This window comes from Anguilla rostrata, chromosome 13 (genome assembly GCF_018555375.3).
Source record: "Anguilla rostrata isolate EN2019 chromosome 13, ASM1855537v3, whole genome shotgun sequence".
Lineage (NCBI taxonomy): Eukaryota > Metazoa > Chordata > Actinopteri > Anguilliformes > Anguillidae > Anguilla > Anguilla rostrata.
The window spans coordinates 22,232,473-22,251,485 of NC_057945.1; the positions used below are offsets into that span (position 1 = coordinate 22,232,473).

The window sequence follows — 19,013 nt, forward strand, 5'->3', positions numbered from 1 at the left end:
CTGAGTGTGTTATCCCTGCAGGCTACCACACCATTCCTGTACAAAACCACTGCCTTTGACCACGTTTAACATAGGTTTATGCATATATGATTATATCAACAATTAGAATAACACCTCATTGATATAACACAAAACACTTTAGTGCAAGGTTTGTATGACAAGCCTGCTATTTGTATAATTATGACATATTAAACCATAAATCGGTCATTACCATGATGTCACGTACACGCCATGAAGGACAAACGTAACAGTATCAAAACCAAGGTAAAATATCGCTGCTGTAAAATTGTCATTTTACTTCACTTGTAAGTGAAAAACTGTTGATTATTTAAAAAAATCTCTGCGACAAGAGCATACATTTGGACGAAGTGGATGTGTTCTCCCTGGCGTTTACTCAAAACAGTATTTATATTTAGCTGTCATTTGTGATAAATGTTACGAACGACAGAGTACTCTTATGTAAAAACGAACGGATAGTCGTGCAGCTAGACTAGCGGACTTAATGCCAAGGATGTCAAATGATGTTACTGTTGCCAATGGCATCGGTAAATAATTGCAACTCCATCTCTGCATTGTCCCTCCCCGTGACATTCGACAAACAGTGGCTTATTCTGCAAAGGTCACCCCAAATATTTAATGACGTTTTTTCCCATGAAAACGCTAGTCACAGCTAGCTGCTGAAATATGCCTAGCTAGACAGTGGCAGTAAATACTTCCTATCCAGTGACAAGAAGATATGCTTTCTAACGTTAACTGATCACCAGTCACAACACTGCACTCTTCGGATCGTACCCTTGGTTTAAAAATCAGGGTTCTTACCCTTACACATCCGGTCAGTACAGAATCTAACTAGCGAACCTGCTAACTGTCATGCTACGCAGCTAATCTCTGTGCGGTCAGTGACAGCTAGCCAAGTTACCAAAGCGCTGCATCTGCAACTGACTGCATCACCTACGTAGTTAACTAGCTAACGTTAGCTCACAGTAGAAGCTGGCTCCGGATTTATAACGTTAGCTGGACTAACGTTGTGTGCGTAACAGAAAGGGCGACGTGGACATTAAATCATGAGAGGCAATACATTTCTCTAGCGATATACCATCATTTCAGCTAGCTAACAGGTTAGGAGGAGTAAATTAAGGTTGACCTAACTTGGCTAACGTTAGATTCATCCATACTTATAATTAAGTCATTGCGTTAAGGCAGGGAGAGTCTTCTCACTATATAACGATAGACTAGGACAGAGTGAGCCTTCTCGCTATGTAACGTTACTGACAGTTGTGCTACGCTTACTGCATGGGCAGCAAAGTTGCTAGGAAGCTAGTTGCATATTATTGGTAACGTTAGTGAATGAAGACGTTACTACTAGTTAGCAACGAAGTTGGTTTAATTATGAGCAAATACTTCACCAGCGAGCGATTTAGTTGACTTTTGCAGCTTGCCATCTTGAAATGAACTGAATGTTAGTTAGGCTAGCTAGACGAAAGCCAAGTTAAGAATAACGTTATCTAGACTAGTCTAGTGCCACGGTATCTTACTAATTAGTAAGCTATCTGGCAATAATATCAGCTGGTATATATATATATGTAGCAGCGTACGTTGACACAATGAACTGATATCAGACATAGACAGTTAACGTTTTAGCTAGCTAAAACGACAAAATTAGTACATTGGTCCTAGACTATTGCCAGCTCGCCGACAGCAAGGGCAAATGTCATCACTTACCGGTTTATCAATCTTGGCCTTGGGTCTTCAGTTGAACAGTTGAACCCGAAGGGGGGCGAATAGAGGGACTAGCTTATTTACTGGGGTATCAAAGAACACTGAAGTCCAAACAAACCATACAGCTAGTGCTAGCTAAAGTCCTGTGCTGCGAATTCGATTCGCTGGCACTGTGTTGCTGTTGTTAGTGCCTAACCACGCTTAACTTACCTCTACACTCAATGAAGTTTAAAAGCATAGCATATGGCTATCTAGTTGATGATAACATCTTTGGAACCCAACCACAATTACTCCAAGCATGCACATGTTAGCAAGTTAATTAGAAATTAATATGCAGACAGTCCACTCCCGCAAGTCAAATCAGCTAGCACGCTATGTGAATTTAGCCACCATCTAGCTCGCACTCGCTAACATTAGCTTATGGAACGGAGTCCAGCTCAGTCTGGATTGTATCTAGCGTTAGATAAGTGAGTTTGAAAAATGTAACGAAATTAAAATCTGTCAACCGCTCTTATAACTTTCTAATGCAGTTAGCAAGCCTGCTGTATTTTGTAATATAAGCTGAACCGTCAAACCCGCGTTTCAATCCGCTAGCTCACTAGCTAGTAGGAGCTGAGCTGGCTAGCTGATAAGCAAGCTAAAAAGTACCGTTAGCCAGTTAGCTAAACAGTAATATTAGCAACATTAGCTTTCTTAATGGTTAGCAAGTGTTACCTAATTCTAGGTTACTATAGAATAAAGCTGGTTAGCTATGTTTAGGGAGTACCTAGCTAGCTAACTGGAGTCGTCGCCCTTCACAAGCGTTATCCTGGTCGAGTCCTGCTTGCGATTGTGACACGCGCTGAAGGAGGGGGCTATTTCTTGTTTTTGATGTTTTCTCTCCGTGCTCAATAGCTTCAGTTAGTCAGCGACACGAGTGTTCGAGTTGTCCCCTGCCCCGGGTCCTTAATCCCACCATGTTCAGATGTTGCTTATTTACCGTTAACTTATTATTTGTCTCGGTAGTTAAACAAAATCATAACTCTACATCAGCTTTTTAGGTTGTGGGAAAGGGAGGAGAGCATCTGGTATATTTTTTTACCCGTGCTTTGGTGCCATTATTGCCAAAGATAAATCAGGGAAATTTCCCTTCAGTATTAATATGGCGACGCACTGTAAGAGCCGAAATTCATTCCCATGTTGCGGACTGTGAACCATATTCATCCAACAACAAATCTCACACATGAATTGGTCCTCACATACGAATTAAATACACCTACGTTTGCTATCCTAAGAGTGCTCACCGCTTATCAGAGCGTTGAGAAAGATGGTATACGAACCATCAATTTACCAACCTGGTCGAGATAATGTTAGTCGATAAGATAAAACAATTTCTTCATCTCGTGACCTCAGTGTTCGGTGGTTTGTATTGGCACAAACCCAAATATATTTTTTTAATATAAATCAACGAGAAAAGCAATATTAATTTAAGTAGGCAACTTAACAGTGATTGTACTTCATGTTAATTTTATTCACCCTAAATGTAATGTTCTGAGTTCATAAATGTGAATGTGCTAATGAATCTTCGCAGGTACAGCGGTAGTTGAATGTTCAATACATCTTGTCATGACGCAGTGAACCTTGTAGCTAACATTCGTGTAGTCTTGTGGTGAATTGTTGTGGATCATTATGTTCCCAACTGAACGACAAATTAAATCACAGACCAACACTGTGGATGTAGCAACAGTGAATAACTGTAGATAAATATTTGATAGGTGCAGATGCAACGTGGAAAGGCTGTACAGTTTAATTTCTCAAGGGTAGACATATCACGTTTTTCTTCTAATTGTATGGTGGCCGTTGCGTCTGTGCATGGAGAAAGAAATCTGCCCGTTACAGTAGATGCCTCATCTCATCCTATATTCAGCCAATTAAAATACAGCGGTATCAGTGAAAAGGACCTATTAAAATTAGACTTTAATGCGGTTCCTGAGTATCTACAGGGATTAGCATGTATTGCTTTAATTGAGACCGCAGTCCAACTTTTGTTATTTTTTTGTTTACAGTTCCAATTGTATATATTAATGGCTGTATTCAAATAAAAATGAGGTTATCTAATAATACGGCAGTAATGTAAATGTTCAACGTCTCGTGCTCATAAAATAACTGTTTTAAAGAAGCATATTCAGACCGAATAAATTTTTGTTAGCAGTGTAAGCTGTCATAAATTCACTCACTCAACAAGCAAAGGCGACTTCAAATTTATTATTATTATTTTTATGTTTTTTCGCTGTAAACGCAAACTTTCCCCACCCCATTTGCTGACCCATGTGTGAATAAGACGTATGATTGGTAGCTTCATGGGCGACAGCAAGGTAATGTGCCAATCGACGAGAATCTTCTTGGTAGTGACCAGCAACGGACATACACAATAACGATTTCAGGAAGTGATGTCGCCGTAATGCACGCCAGACGGTTTAGGAATATTACTGGGGGTAAAATGCAGGTATTTCATGCGGTTTGAAGGAATAAAGAGAATTATTTCCAAGTATATACTTAGCTATATTAGCTCCTACTAGCTAAATGACAGCGGAGTGCAATCATGAATCTTGGGTAAGTGGCGTTTAAAGCTGATTTTATCTTGCTCCAAGGATTTTTTTTCGTGTTTTGTTGCGATATCTGATCTGGGTAGCTAGCTTAGCTATCTATCGTGGGATTATGGTAAAATAAATGATAATCAGACAAGTGGTTTTATAGCAAGCTGGCTAGCCATGTTTGTTGACTAGCTAGCTCCTAGTAAATACTGGCGAACGCGATTGTGTATTGCTGTAACCAGGTATTCTAGATAGGTTTGATAATGCTCCTGAATTGCAGACACTGTTGTTTTCGTGGCTGTAAATGCGCTGTTTCATTTGATCGATGTATCACATCAGATACAAAAAGCTACACAAACCTCGTCTACTGGATTAGCTAAATTACATCGCTCTTCCGGAGCTTTTAACATTCTGCTTTATGATGGGCTTCCCAACACTCGTATATCCCTTTCATGATTTAAAGCACAACGCCACCAACCGTGCTAGCAGCCATACCAGGTTCTCTGGCATGGTGTTCTGTCCTCGAGGGTGTCAAACTGCAGACCTGCACGCCTGTGGAATTTTGCGTTTTCCTTTTAATCAACAACAGACCTTGAAAGCAAGATGCACTCGTTAACCAACCAGTGACTTAAAGTAATGACCCTGGGCTAAGACAAGATGGAAAAACGCTACCAGAGCCAGCCAAAATATTAGCACTGGAAGTGATGCTGTTCAGACAGTAGGGGGCACTCTTCCCTCTGGGTTAAATAAATACAATGCATTGGTGAGGGCAAGGTGTTGGACAGAGGTGGACAATAAGGGGTGTATCTGTTTGTTTTTCATGATAGCTCCTGGTCTTAATAAAATGATCAGGTTTTATTTAAAGAGCACATTTCACAGAAATTTGCAACACAATGTGCTGAACTTAGCCCCAACATTTATGCCATCTGTTATTTTTGCTACATTCTTGACAAGCACATGAATGATAGCCGAAGGCTGTTCTTGTGTCCCTACATGAAACCACAACTGAACCAGTGCTGGTGTATATAGCCAATTAGCTCATTTAACCAGGGTAATTGATGGAAACAAAAACCTGCATACATACGGGCCCTCCAGGACCAGAATTGCCCATCCCTGATGTTGTAAGTCCCTTATTCTGAGATGCTGAACTGATATCCTTATGGTGATAGTTTAAGGTAAAGAGGCATCTACCGAATTGCCAACCTAGTCCCTGCCTTTAAATTAATTATCCATGAATTCTTTGCATTTCTATCTCTAAGGACCAATTGAATCTATATATGTTTTTTAAGTTACTTTAACATGGTGCAAATATTCCAGTCAGGTCATATGCTAATTAGCATTAACTCATTCACAAACTAAGTTCTTGGGATATATACGTAATTATTTTATAAATTGGTTATATGCCTTTAGGCAGGCTCAGTACACTGTGCTACGCATTCCGTTAACAAGAAGCTGTCTTATAATACTGTGCTGCAGAGCAGTGTTACCACTACATCTGCCTAGTAAGATGTGGTCAGGAGAACTCCTAGTGGGACCTCAGCAGGAAGTTTGGCCATTTTGTTGATGTGGTAAAGTTGTGGCCTGTAGTTGGAGACCAGAGTTTGTTCCCATCCACACTCTTTGCCTCCTCAAAGTCTCACCTAAATTAAAGGAGTTTCTTACATTATTTGTGGCAATATACATTCCAGACCTTTTTCCTCCTCTGTTATGCTTACATTACATTCGCAGACAGATATGTTTTGCTTTATGGGTACCATTAGGACATCACAGAATCAAACACTGCTCAAATGGAGCTATTATATTATGTCTCTTGTCTTGTGAGCACTTCATTAAAGGGGTAAACTCTAGATGGCCATTGTGTGTATTTTCTGAGGCAGTGTGTGATGCCATGACCATTTTTTCTTCTTCAGGGATGGTCTCACATTCCAACTTGAGGATGGGAAGCCAAAGCTGATTTTGTCCACCAATGGTTGGTGACAGTCCTTCCATTGCTCTGTTTAACCAAAATTGTTGAGTTTTTTTGGTGATAAATTTACCAAAAACTAATGAATGTGAAAATGTAATTTATTTCTGTTATGTCCATGAGTTTGAAGTGTAGTCATTCAAAAAGTGGATTTTCTTTCAATTGCAGGTGTACAGTCAAAGAGTTCAAAGAAGGTATGATTATTAGTTTTATCAATATTTCCATTTGTGAGAATCATGTAGTTAACATATATAAAATAACATTTTTATGTACGATATAACATGTTGTATATTAATATGCAGGACCTTTAAGAAGGGCTACCTGAAGCATAAAAAAATTCCTTAGAGTTTTTGTGAACCAATTTGTGGAGAAATAATTTTCTGTGAAAAAAGATAAGAAAAAAAAAGACTGGTGAGAAAACTATAAAGTTGATCATTTTTGTCCTTGTTTTGGGAGTAGACTGTGACTAGAACCAGGCCTCAAAATGTACTTAAGTCAAAGCAAGGTTCTGAAGAGCCAATGGCGGATCAGCCCCAGAGAACCCGGGAAAAGCTGGAAGATTCAAGGACAAAGGTCGTCATGGAGACCACAGCTGTCGCACACAAGGAGCAGGCTGGTCCGAAAGCTCCGGGGAAGACTGCGTCGAAGGCCAACCCCGGTGCCAACGGCAACAGCAAGGCATGTGTGCCGGTCAGAGCGCAATCTGCTAAGAAGACTGGGGCAAACAAGCAGGCGCCCAGCCGGGGTCCCTCAAATGTCACAGCGGACGCCCTGAAGGAGAGTTTGGTGTGCCTGACGCAGGACCAGCTGCAGCAGATCCTCAGCACCATCAGCCAGGCCACAGGCAGCAGCCCACAGGACCAGGGCACCTGCAGCCAGCCCAAATCAGGTGACCTGCCCTCTAGGCTCAAAGCAAACACCCCCTGCGCCAACTGGCGGCTATGAGGGAATCCATACAGTAATGTGACTCTTGTGCAAAACAGGCCACCTCTTATGCAAACGTTTGTTTCTCTTATGCCAAAAGCACCAGCGGAGGACTCGAAAGAGGAGAGCCTCGTCAGTGAGGCAGTCACACTGCCTTTAAAAGCACCTCACTCTGCGCGTAGTGACAGGAGCGGGAGAACTCCGGATGAGAGGTGGGGCCCTGTTTAGAAAGCCTCTGTGCCCCTTTATAAAGATGCCATCATCTGGACGAAGCGAAGCCATGCCCAGGCGCTCTCAATGTTAACCCCTGTTCTCCATTCCTGTTGGCTAGGGTGATTGCGAATGGGATACCAGCCGGTCTCTTCAGCACCCTGGGAGAGAGAGAAAGGGAGAAGGAAGCTCTGGAGGCAAAGAGGGCGCAGTGGAAGAAGGAGCTAGGTACCTGTGGGAGGAAACGCAGTCAGAGATGATGTACACTCAGCATTTTTAGTTAAAATGAGGCTAAAGAACACAAACGTAACTGCATATTGCCTACATCAGTGAAATGGTGCTGTGTACACACACACGGATAGGGTCCATGCTGTGCAGCTATAGGCTAATTTTTGCAGACTTATGGAAACGTGCACAGAGCTTGATTAACAAAGCTCGTATTCACTTTGCAAGTTGATAACCATCTTTGTGGTACCAGTTAAGCTCGATTAGGTTGTTAGGTTTTGTCAATCCAGCTGACGCAGAGAAACCCTAGGTATGTTTAGCTTCCTTCGTAATATACCCCCCAGGTGTGGCATAGAAAGTATAGTGCAGGCAAGCTAGCCAAACTAAAAGAAGAAGCACATGAGCTGTATAACCTTGGCTCCACAGAAGTGTTCAGTACCTTCAAGTGAAAGACAGGTGGAGGTCCTTCTGGGGGAATGTGCAACACATCTTGAGAAGCACACCCAACGTTTCCTGCACACACAGCAGAAACACAGTCTGTCACCCTCACAGCATTATAAAAGAATAAATAAATAATATATTTCTTTTACTTTTGTCTTGATCTCTGGATGCCAAAGCATGTTTTATGAATTCTTTCAGGTGTTCTTTTTCTTGTTGCTCACAAATTAATTCTCTGTGTTCCATATTTATCACTGGCATTTTGCAAATGTGCTGTTCTTTAATTGACAGCATTATTTATTTATTGGAAAGGTAATTCATAATGGAGTTTTAGGATTAGAGCTTGGGGGGGGGGTAAATGGTGATAAATGGTGACTTTTTTCTTGTCTCTGTGGTCCAGATGAACAGATGGCTCACAGATTACAGCAGAAGAAGACTGCAGCGTCATCTCTGGATTATAATCCCTGGGCTCGAGCTGCTGCTGGGGATCCCTCCAAGCCCAGCTCAGAGGGTGCAGTGGAAAGGGTAGGCCAGATTCGGGTCCGTAGCCGTGTTCCAGGCAGCGCGCGTGTGTTTGTGGGGGGGCGCTGGTGACCATGTGGATGTGCGCAGGGGCAAGAGGAGAGGCTGGGCAGGACGGTCTCGGGCCTGGAGGAGAGGACGCGCTCCACAGCACAGAGCTACAGCAGCCAGCAGGACCTGCCCGCTGCCATACGCTCCGCCTTCATCCTGGGGGTACCGCTCATGTGTTATTACAGAGCACACACACATACACACGCACATACACACAGACACACACACACATGCACATACACACGCACATACACACATGCACATACACACTCAAAACACACACACACATACACGCACATACACACAGACACAGATTCACTCTCTCACACACACACTTAAAACACACACATACCCTCGCACACACTCAAACACTTACACATATACACGCACAGACACTCAAACACACACACACTTCAGTCTACTCATTCACACACATTGAGGTGACTTTCTTTTTTTTTGGCCATAAGCAACGGCAAAAAAAAACACAGTAATTTTACTCCTCAGTGTCAAGGATGAGTCAATAATTATGGATAAATCAATGTGTCAGTAACTATGTGTGTGGAGGCTGCAGGAGCAGCCTCAGTAACTGTGTGTGTGTGCTGGCTCCAGGAGGCCTCTCCAGTGGAGCAGACTTCCAGTGCACACAAGCAGGAGCAGCAGAGGCGCTGGCTGCAGGACCTGGAGCAGCAGAGGGAGGAGAACAAGCTCCGCCGGCAGCAGGAGAAACGGGAGCTCAGCCAGGTACCGTCAGAGCGCCAGCTCCCACCGGCCTGTGCGCGCGCATGTACACGTGCACTCTGACTACATACACACACCCTCTCACATGCACATACACGTATGAGGTATACACACAATCGTGCGCACGTACACGTGCACTCTGGCTACATACACACACCCTCTCACATGCACATACATGTACACTCTGGCTACATACACACACCCTCTCACATGCACATACACGTATGAGGTATACACACAAACGTGCACACATACTCACTCTCTCACACAAAGAGATATACTCGCATGCACACACACACCCACACAGACTGGCTGACTGGTGAGTCCTGACCCTCTCCACCAGGCAGAGGACCATGAGCGCTGGGCCATGCATTTCGACTCCCTCCAGATGAGGGCGCCCTCCCAGCCGGCCCAGGGGCCAGAGCGAGGGGAGCGCGACACTCCGGCCCGCTCTGCCACCCAGCAGCTGTCCCCATCGGGCGCCCTCTCCGTGACCTCGGAGGAAACGAGCCCTCTGGGAGGAGACAGCCTGGGCAGGCTGAGCGTGGACACCACCAGAGGGATCGCCCCCAGGGCCAGGTCAGCTCCCCAGCAGGACCATGCTGCACACACCCAGCGGCAGTGCCGCATCTCAGCAGGGCTTAACACTGGAATCTTCCCTCTCCAGCTACCTCCGCACCATGACGTCTCTCCTGGACCCGGCCCAGATCGAGGACAGGGAGAGGAAGCGGCTCAAACAGCTGGAGCACCAGGTATGAACTGCCCTTCATAAGGGCTACCCAGCTGCATAAGGGCTACCCAGCTGCATAAGGGCTACCTAGCTTCATAAGAGCTACCCTGCTTCATAAGGGTTACCAGCTTCATGAGGGCTAACCAGGGGACCAATGAAACAAGCACAGGCCGAGCCCTAGGTCTTAGTGCTAGATAGCTAGCTTGGGTCATAAATACCCTTCAAGAAACTTGCCACTACACCTATACAGTACTTATAAGATTCTAAATTTCTAAATTATGATAACAATGTTATTTTTATGTATAGTGATTATTAAATTTGCAAATTATAAACATTGTTTAAAAACAACTTAAGAATTGGTGATTTTTTAATGAGAGAATAAACAAATGAAATCCTACAGCTGGGTAATTTACTGATGCAGCTCAGGTTATGTACCTTACTCTAGAAAATGCCCCACAATCTGCAACCTGTGGAGTTACAAGCCCAGTTCTCCTGACCCACACTGCTCATTACCTGTGACTCTCCTCATGGCAGCACGCTATCGAGGTCCAGGTGGAGGAGAGGAGGCGGCAGCGGGAGAGGGAGGAGGCGCTGAGGAGGGCAGAGGAGCAGGAGGAGGAGCAGAGGCTGGCCCGAGAGAGGGAGACACTGCAGGAGCAGTACCAGCTGGACGCCCTGCGCGTGAGGCAGAAGCAGGCGAGATGAACGTGCTGCTACAGACATGACTGGACATCCTGCACATTTACAGACACACAGCACCCTGCACATTTACCGACACCTGGCACCCTGCACATTTAATGACACGTGGCACCACGCATGTTTACAGACACCTGGCACCCTGCACATTTAATGACACCTGGCACCCTGCATGTTTACAGACACACGGCACCGTGCACATTTACAGACACTCCACACCCTACACATTTACAGACACACGGCACCCTGCACATTTACGGACACTCCACACCCTGCACATTTACAGACAAACAGCACCCTGCACATTTACAGACACACGGCACCCTGCACATTTACAGACAAACAGCACCCTGCACAGGCAACTCATCTCTCCAACGGGGCCCGTTCAGGAGCTGCACTCGCAGAAGACGGAGGAGCTGTACCTGAGCGTCCAGAGGGCCCAGCAGGAGGCGGCAAAGGACAAGCAGGAGCAGAGGATCCGCAAGCTGGCCAGGAGAGGCCACGACGTCTCCAAGCTGCTGCACTGCATGGAGGAGGAGCCTCCCACGCCGTCGGGTGGGTGGAGAGCAGAGCCCCGGCCTCCCATAATGCACCTCTTCCTGAATTGGACTGAAGTCCAGTCTTTTTCTCCAGGGCTTGACAGCAGAGGCACGAGCAGCCTGGCGTTGGGCAGGGTGGACGTGGACGTGTTGGCGGCGGCTTCGTCAGCCAATGAGAGTGGGGATCTCAGCACACTCTCTTCCAGAAGAGATGCCGCGGTGCAGACCGGTACTTACGAGTCACCATTGCTTTATAGGCCTTCATTCTGAAATGGTTTCTGTTTGAGCAGTACAACAGTACTGTCTCTACTACAGATAGGCATTTAGAAGACGCTCTAATCCAGGGCGACTAAAGTACATCAAAGCGTAAGCAAGGAACAGAGCTGGGTCCAGTCACCAGCATCAGTAGCGTTTACGTAAACTTACAGTAGCAAGTCAGGTGCCACGCAGGTATATGAGGGAGACGTGCTTTAAGAAGCAGATTGGTCTGAGGGCATAGCGCAAGATAAGCACTGAGAGTTCAGCGTTAGTTGCAGTGTAAGTGGACGTGCTTTCAGCTTGCAGCAGAACTGTCCTGACTGTACTGGGAGCCCAGAGCAGAGAACAAGTGTAACAGAGGAGGAGCTCTTTAGGGAAGGGAAGGTAAGTGTCTCTGTGTGTCCTGGCACAGACGTTGGCAAACCGAGCCTGGGCATCGCCGTGGGAACCGTGGCAGCGGCAGGGAGGAGCGAGACGCCGGACGTCCCGGCCGAGTACAGGCCCCCGGGCAGCGGGAGGAGGCACAGGCGGGAGGGGCCGGTTTTGGGGAAGGAGAACGTGAACGTGCGGGTGGTGGAGGACGGCGGCCAGGGGGCGGGAGGCGACCCGTACGAGGCCTTCGCCCGGCGGCCCAAGCAGGCCCAGAGGCCGGGGAAGAGGCCGGAGTGGAACACGCACCGGCCCGGCAAGGCCTTCGTCCCCGCCTCCGACCGCTACCCGTCCGGCCTGCGCAGGGACCGGCAGGACAGCCGGCTGCGCAGGCAGATGGAACTCCTGACGCTGGTTGAGAGGAACGCCCCCTACAGGCCGGGCCCCAAGGAGCCACGCCCACCTCGCAAGCCCCTCCCACACAGACAGGTGAGACCAAAGAGCATGAGGACTGGCCGTTCAGCTGGATACCTCTGGGAGGATGTGTGTGTGTGTGTGAGAGAGAGAGAGGGTCAAATGCATATTTGAAATGCTTGGTTCCTATCGCTGTTCCACCTCCAAATATTTGGGAGGCACAAAAAAATATTTTCTGCCTCCCAAATATTTTACTGTATTTACATTTCTGTTGAACCCTAGCGGGGTGAAATACATATCTGTAATGCTTTCTCTCATGCTGGTGCGCATTTCTGTGTTCTTGTGTGAACAGCTGAAAATGACGTAAGTCAATACTGATGTTTTCCATTCCCTTTGTCAGGAAGAACACATTTCGAAAAGCCCTCCCCACTCAGGAGCTGCCCATGTGGAAAACCGGTTAGTCCCTCGCAAATCCTACAGACCAGCCATAACCGCAATACACAAGCATGTAACATCCCCTCAGCTCTGTGCATAAATATCAGCATCAGCCTGGAGCTCAAACTCCAGTGCTGGAGGTCTGCAGTTCTCTGTATTTCAGTCAGAAGCCAGTTTAGAGCTTGGAAATCAACTGTGTTGGCTCTCTAAGCTGGTGAAATTCAGAGTCTGGCGAGTGTTAAGTGTAAAAGCTGCCCTTTACACCTCTCACCACCAGGGGGTGCTCTCCTCCAGTCCCAACGATTAAGCACAGGCTTCAGCAGCAGCCCCAGCTGCCCGTCAGGCCTTCCTCACAAGGGCCCGCGGAAGCCGAAGAGCGCCCCCCGTCCTCGCCCTTCGTCCCGTACGTAAGGACGGACGAGGTGTACCAGCTGGACCCCTGGGCGCCGCTCTCCAGACCCCCAACGCAGGGGTCACAGCAGCCAGCTCAACCAGGTAACGTCACACTCAGGGATTCCAGCGCCCATAATCCCCTCCGAACCTTCAGTTTCAAAGGGCAACGAGAATAGGAGAATTGCCCGCCCATCCTAGCCATCTATTTTTATACATTTAATATTTAATGCAAGCCACTTAAAAAAAATAAAAATAAATAATAGACAGAGCTATTTTTAGCGAATTGAAGAGAGTGGCAAAGCTAATCTCACCTTGTAGAAGTCCAACCTCATGCTGTAATACCAAACCTTATTCTCTCAGCACATTGTGTATTTCATGAATAAAGCCTGAACAATAGCATCGTAGCAGACAGGGCCCTTGCCTGCCCTGACTGTTGATTGGCGCAGAGGGTAAAGGCGAGCAGTGCACAGCTGGCTGTGGGAGGCGGAGCCTGTCTGCGTGCGCGTGTGCTGACGTTGCTCTGCGCTCTGCTCAGGTGCTGACCTCGGGCGGCCCACTCCCCCTCCCTCCGAGCGCGACCCCCTCCTGCACCCGGAGCTGCTGAAGAACAAGGAGAGGCAGCAGGCCATCCTGCGGGGCCTGTCCGAGCTGCGGCAGGTAGGCCCCTGGAGCCACGCCCATGCGCGCTGAACGAGAAACCTCGCTCGCATACTCTATCTGAAATACTCTAACCCTTCAGACCACAAACACCCCTACAGCTGACTTACCATTTTAAAAGAAACCTCTATCTTCACCCGTTTACAACAAAATTCCTAGTCCTAGTCTTGATCGGTAGCTCATTTTGTACAAATTTTAGATGATGGTAAAGACTTAAAATATTCCAAATCTATTTTTGACCCAGGCCTGTTAAATACAATTTTTATGTTTTGTTGACATACATTTTTATATGCTTTTAAATATATAACGATCAAAACACTACATAATGGCCCCTCTTGTAAGCATTGTTAATGGAAATATTCCAAGAATTAGTGTGAAATGACATTTAGGCTCCTCCAAGTATTAAGGGAATGTAGAGACAGGCTTGTCTGCCTAGAGATCCGAGTTTCTCCCAGTGTGATGCTGCGTAGCTTCCATCTGGACCGAGCTTACACTGGTGTGGAGCAGACTGCACTTCAGCCCAAACTACAGCTGTCCACAATCTACATGCTAACCAGTTAGCATTTCACTACTGATTACAATCAACACAACGACACTAACAATTACTGTACACTTTGGGCAGTGTTACACAAACTAAAATGAAAATTCTAGAAAACCGGCAGACCAGTCCTGACACAGCCCTTCTTCCTTTTGCTAAGGTCTACCTCACAAGCATATCTGTTCCATTTTCAATCTCAAAACTGGCACAAATGTTAAATCATTACAACAAGCCACATAAAATATGAACATGCAGGCGACTGTATTTGACTGTTTGGCTGTAGGCTTACTGCATTAGTAAATTTAGTTGTTTTTCCCCCTAAACACCCAACATATTTCCCTGAAATGACCATAACAGATGGACAGAACATCCGTTTTGGAAGCAAAGGCATGCTATTTAAATGCAATTATGTAATTTTTCTTTTATGTATTGTAAAGGGCACCATTTCCTCTGGGAGTTCTGACATCAATAATTTATTAAATGTACAAGGCAGTTCTTCAAAGGATTTATCATTAGCGCACCCTGCTGGGCAATTTAGGCATCAACCCCAAGTCAACGTTTTTTCTTTCTTCCGTTAAAATATTCCAGAATTAGCTGAACATAAACCATCAACACGAGACATAGGAAAAGCCATTTATAACGACTGCAGTCAATTATTTTCATCCTTTTATCCTTGTAATATTTGTTCTGCTTTTATAGTTGCGCTATCAGAACATATTGTCAGTACAACCAGCAGGCTAGTGTTCAGGAACTTAAGTGGTTTATATTAATGCGATTGGCAAGTAGTGGATGGGTGCTGTCAACTTTCACCAGACATGATTTATAGTTTATTCGTGGGTGTAAAATTAATTGAAGATCAAAGCCAAAATAATTCAGTTGAGCAAGCTCCCAGTTAGCATGTTTGGCTTTGGCGGTTAATTGAATGGATGGGAGTGGGTGTTTGATCTGACATTAGATTGTTGTGCAAATTGACTTTCAGGGCCTGTTGCAGAAGCAGAGGGAACTCGAGACGGGACTGAACCCGTTGCTGCTGGGACAGGAGGGCAGCCCTTCACCCCATTACCAGCACATGTGAACAGCAGCAGGACAGACTGTGACACGTCCACACATCGGTGCCAAACCGCAGCGTTCGTTACATGGCTAGATCACGGCTGGTCTGGCAGTAACTGTGCAGACCTCAGTCAGCCCTGACCCCGTATCCCTGATCCAGGCACCAGCACTATATTCACTGAATGAACGGCACTTTACTGCGGCTGGCCAACATATTTCAACTTGGGATAGCACTGACAACAGAGAACTTTGCACAGTTGTGACTTCTGTATGGGACAAGTGAAAAGCAGTGTTTAAGCTTGTGTGTGTGTGCGCGCATGCTTGTGCTTCTGTGAGTGTGTGTGCATGTGTGTGTGTAAAAATGTGTTTCGAATAATCCTTCAGTGTGAAATCTCATCATTGAATGTCCACAGGATGTAATTTACTTGAAGTCCAAGACTTGAAACCAGCTGAACTACTGAACATGACCATCTGAACCACTATAATCTTGTTTGTGGTACATGGATAATGAAGGAAATCATTTTTAACAGTTTAATTTTGTTTAAATAAAATCAGGTTGTGAAAATGAGCAGTGTCCATCTACCAGTCCTTTGAGTTCAGAAGTAGAATGGAGTGATGTCACACCCACAAAGAAATAAAGGAAAACCTTAAGTACTGAACATGAGATGACTTACTAAAAACAACGCCAGCTTTTCCTATCAAGATTAAGGAACAAAGAGTTCCTGAAATGTTATACAAAATACAGAAGTGTCCTACAGACAGGAGCACAACCAGTGTCCTGTCCATAGCAAACATACCTTTAATGTGGGGATCCCTTCTAGTGTCACTAAGACGTGTTTGCGATGCGATCTCTTCCTTCTCCACACTCTTTTGAGCAGAGGTATTTCAGCGCACGTTCTACAAGTAAAAATGTGTTTAGAGTACAAATCAATAGCAGCAACCTAAGTGAAACAAACACCGCTGAATTAAAAAGGTTTGTGTTTCAAAGCTGTTGGTAATTCTTTTATTCTTCCCTTCACATGTTGAACCCCCTCACTGGAAATGCACGTTCACTCATAATCACATTTCAGACTAGACTGGACTGCATTCCATCCATCCCATGTCCTCAAGTTCGACTTAGATTTAGTGTTTTTTTCCCCCTCTATGAACAATTTCATGAGGTAACATTTGTGACTACTGAACTCAAAATGTTGCAGATAAAAAAAACGTTCATGCTTTTCATGTTATATTTCCATTTTCGTGACTCAAGTCGTATTTGATGACTAGTTTAAACTAAAGGAATCAGATGTGCATTCAATTTATCCAGATCTGCAGTTATTGGACATGAAGAAATCCAAATGGTCAGCTGCATGTGCTATGTAAACAGGGCGTGTTACTTCATTTATTTTGTAGTCAAATTTGAGGACACCTTCAACTGACAGAATCCAGGCCAGTCTGCCCTTACATGAACTGGAGCGTCCAACAGAAAACCCAGAGGTTTGATACAGGCATGTTTTAATAGAAAGTTCCAACAATTTTGAACAACCTAGTATTTTTTTTTTTTTTTAAAAAGGGAAAAAAATAAAATTAAAAACCAGCAGCCGACAACATCACCTGGTTGAGCCGTGTGAGGATGAAGAGATGACACATTGTGCACACCCCCACCCCCCAGAGACTGGGAGGAAAAACATAAAACAAATACATAACAACAGAATCGTTTGAAGGCAATAAAACAATCTTGGCAATTACAAATTTAGTGGTCTGAACAAGATTTTTGAAACATGAGGAGCATCCACCAGACAATAGGACACTGGGCTGGCCTGTATCTTTTCATTTTTTCCTCTTCTCTCTCTCTCTCTCTCTGGTAGAAAACAAGGGATCCTGTGAGTCATTTCTTTTTTCCCCATTTAAAGCGCTCTGAAGATTTAACTATGTACATTCAATGCTGGCTCACCAGCCATTATAGCCATCTCTGTGAGTGCCGTAGCCGTCCCCCGGGGACCAATGCTCCTCCCCCCAGGAGAGGTAGGTGTCCTGTGTGAAGTCTGTGTAGTAGGCGCCGGGGTGGCCCCGCCCCCTGCCCTGAGGGAAGCCCCGAATGCAGGGCCCGCCCCTCAGCTCCCTGCAGCCCCTGGGTCTGGACCTGCTGGGAGGGAGTCCCCTGTAACCCACGGCCCCGTTCCCCCACGAGCAGTCGAAAGGGACGGGACCCGGTCCGCCCCCCCGCCCCCTGCCGTTCACGCTGCCCACCCCGTGGGGGAAGGGCAGCAGGCCTGAGCCGTGAGCGCCCCCTCTGGCCGGGGCCGGGGCCAGCGTGGGGGCGGCTGCCTTCTCCGCGACCTTGCTGGGCACGGGGGTGAGGCTGCCCTGGCTGCCCTGGCTGCTGGGCGTGCTGCCGCCCGCCGGGTTGGCTGTTCTGGCGGGCCCCTGCGCGCTGAAGCCGGCCGAGCTGGGCGTGGCCCCTCCCTGGCTGTTGGGAGTCCCTGAGGCGCTGTTCCCCCGCGGGGCCTCCAGCGCGGGACCCAGCGCCCCGTCGTCCTGGCTGGTGGGCGTGCCGCAGGCGCTGCTGACCCCGCCCACGTGGCCCCAGCCGTGCTGCGCCGCGCCCGCCCCGCTGGTCGCCGTGGCAACCAGGCCCTGGGGGCCGAGGGCGGTGCTCCCTGGGGCGTGGCTCGTCCTGTCCTGGGAGGGGGCCGGGCCGGCGGCCGAACGCACGTCGTCCTGCCCCGGGCCGAGGGCCGGCTCCTGGGTCACGCTGCAGGGGGAGCTGGGATACGGCGGGGGGCCCGCGTACCTGCCGGCGCCCTGGTAGGACGTGGGCAGCAGCGACGGGCACAGGAAGCTCTGGTGGGGGTTGACGTTGAAGGCCCCCGGCGACGACCCGCCCACCTCGTACTCCGGGGGCTGCCCCTGGCTGGAGGCCTTGAACTGCGAGATGGCCGACTTGAGCGCCGCGAAGTCCAGCGGCTTCGGCCCCTCCCCGGAGCACGCCTGCAGAAAGGACAGGTGCTCCTGCTCGGGGAGGGGTGGCCGAAACTCCTGGATCTGGGGCAGGGGGGGCTGTTGGGCCACGCCCTCCGCACCCACTTCCTGACTCTGGGCGCTGGGCTCCTCGATCACGGGGGCGTCATCCTCAGAGTCCAGAGACATGTCCTCCTCCTCCACACACTCGTCCTTCAGCACTGAGGGGGACCAGAGCAGAGCTGCATGAGCAGTGAGTATTTCCTCTGCTTAAGACTGCATGCAGCACAGAAAAAGTCATTAGATAATGAAATGACACCAAAACGGCTCATGCAGAAAGCAGCAGTAAGCTTGTGGAAATGCATTTCCTTCAGCGTTCTGTGATCCCATCAAACAGGCTCACTAGACTTGGATTGATTAAATTAGCCAAGGGTGAATGTTAATGAATGGCAAAATGATGTAGGATAGGCTTTGGCTAGTTTTGCACTCATTTCAGAAAACATTCCAAATTTCTGAAGTTACAACACACCCCATCCTTGCTGTGGATGTTAATATAAAAAATTCTGAAACCGCATTTCTCAAATACAAAGTGCTTGCAGAGCTGAGCGATGCACTCAAACTTGGACTGAAC

General features: G+C 47.0%; 3 protein-coding genes across 7 annotated transcripts in view; 1 reads left to right on the plus strand and 2 right to left on the minus strand.

The window, feature by feature from the left end:
• ip6k1 (inositol hexakisphosphate kinase 1) overlaps positions 1 to 2,620 on the minus strand; it is a 39,960-nt gene extending 37,340 nt beyond the window's left edge. Inside the window, exons 1-2 of one of the 2 annotated variants that reach the window (XM_064304222.1) lie at positions 2,486 to 2,614; positions 1,723 to 1,747 (exon numbers count right to left, since the gene is read on the minus strand). The gene's annotated coding sequence lies outside the window, so the exon portion shown is untranslated. Of the gene's footprint in view, positions 1 to 1,722 lie in introns of both variants that reach the window. The other variant, XM_064304221.1, reaches the window with a different exon arrangement.
• Positions 2,621 to 4,103: 1,483 nt separating this feature from the next.
• Positions 4,104 to 16,010, plus strand: ccdc66 (coiled-coil domain containing 66). Its single transcript, XM_064306398.1, has 19 exons — positions 4,104 to 4,311; positions 6,203 to 6,261; positions 6,424 to 6,449; positions 6,715 to 7,144; positions 7,280 to 7,391; positions 7,511 to 7,617; positions 8,453 to 8,577; positions 8,665 to 8,787; positions 9,235 to 9,366; positions 9,707 to 9,942; positions 10,031 to 10,115; positions 10,628 to 10,789; positions 11,179 to 11,344; positions 11,423 to 11,557; positions 11,999 to 12,444; positions 12,770 to 12,825; positions 13,082 to 13,299; positions 13,733 to 13,854; positions 15,372 to 16,010. The coding sequence occupies exons 1-19, from the start codon at positions 4,301 to 4,303 to the stop codon at positions 15,465 to 15,467; spliced, it is 2,847 nt and encodes a 948-aa protein (XP_064162468.1). The 5' UTR covers positions 4,104 to 4,300; the 3' UTR covers positions 15,468 to 16,010.
• Positions 16,011 to 16,416: 406 nt separating this feature from the next.
• tasora (transcription activation suppressor a) overlaps positions 16,417 to 19,013 on the minus strand; it is a 31,357-nt gene continuing 28,760 nt past the window's right edge. For 3 of the 4 annotated variants that reach the window (XM_064306396.1, XM_064306395.1, XM_064306394.1), the window contains one exon: positions 16,417 to 18,603. In XM_064306396.1, coding sequence (XP_064162466.1) covers positions 17,372 to 18,603 — 1,232 coding nt within the window. In that variant the 3' untranslated portion in view covers positions 16,417 to 17,371. Of the gene's footprint in view, positions 18,659 to 19,013 lie in introns of all 4 variants that reach the window. The other variant, XM_064306397.1, reaches the window with a different exon arrangement.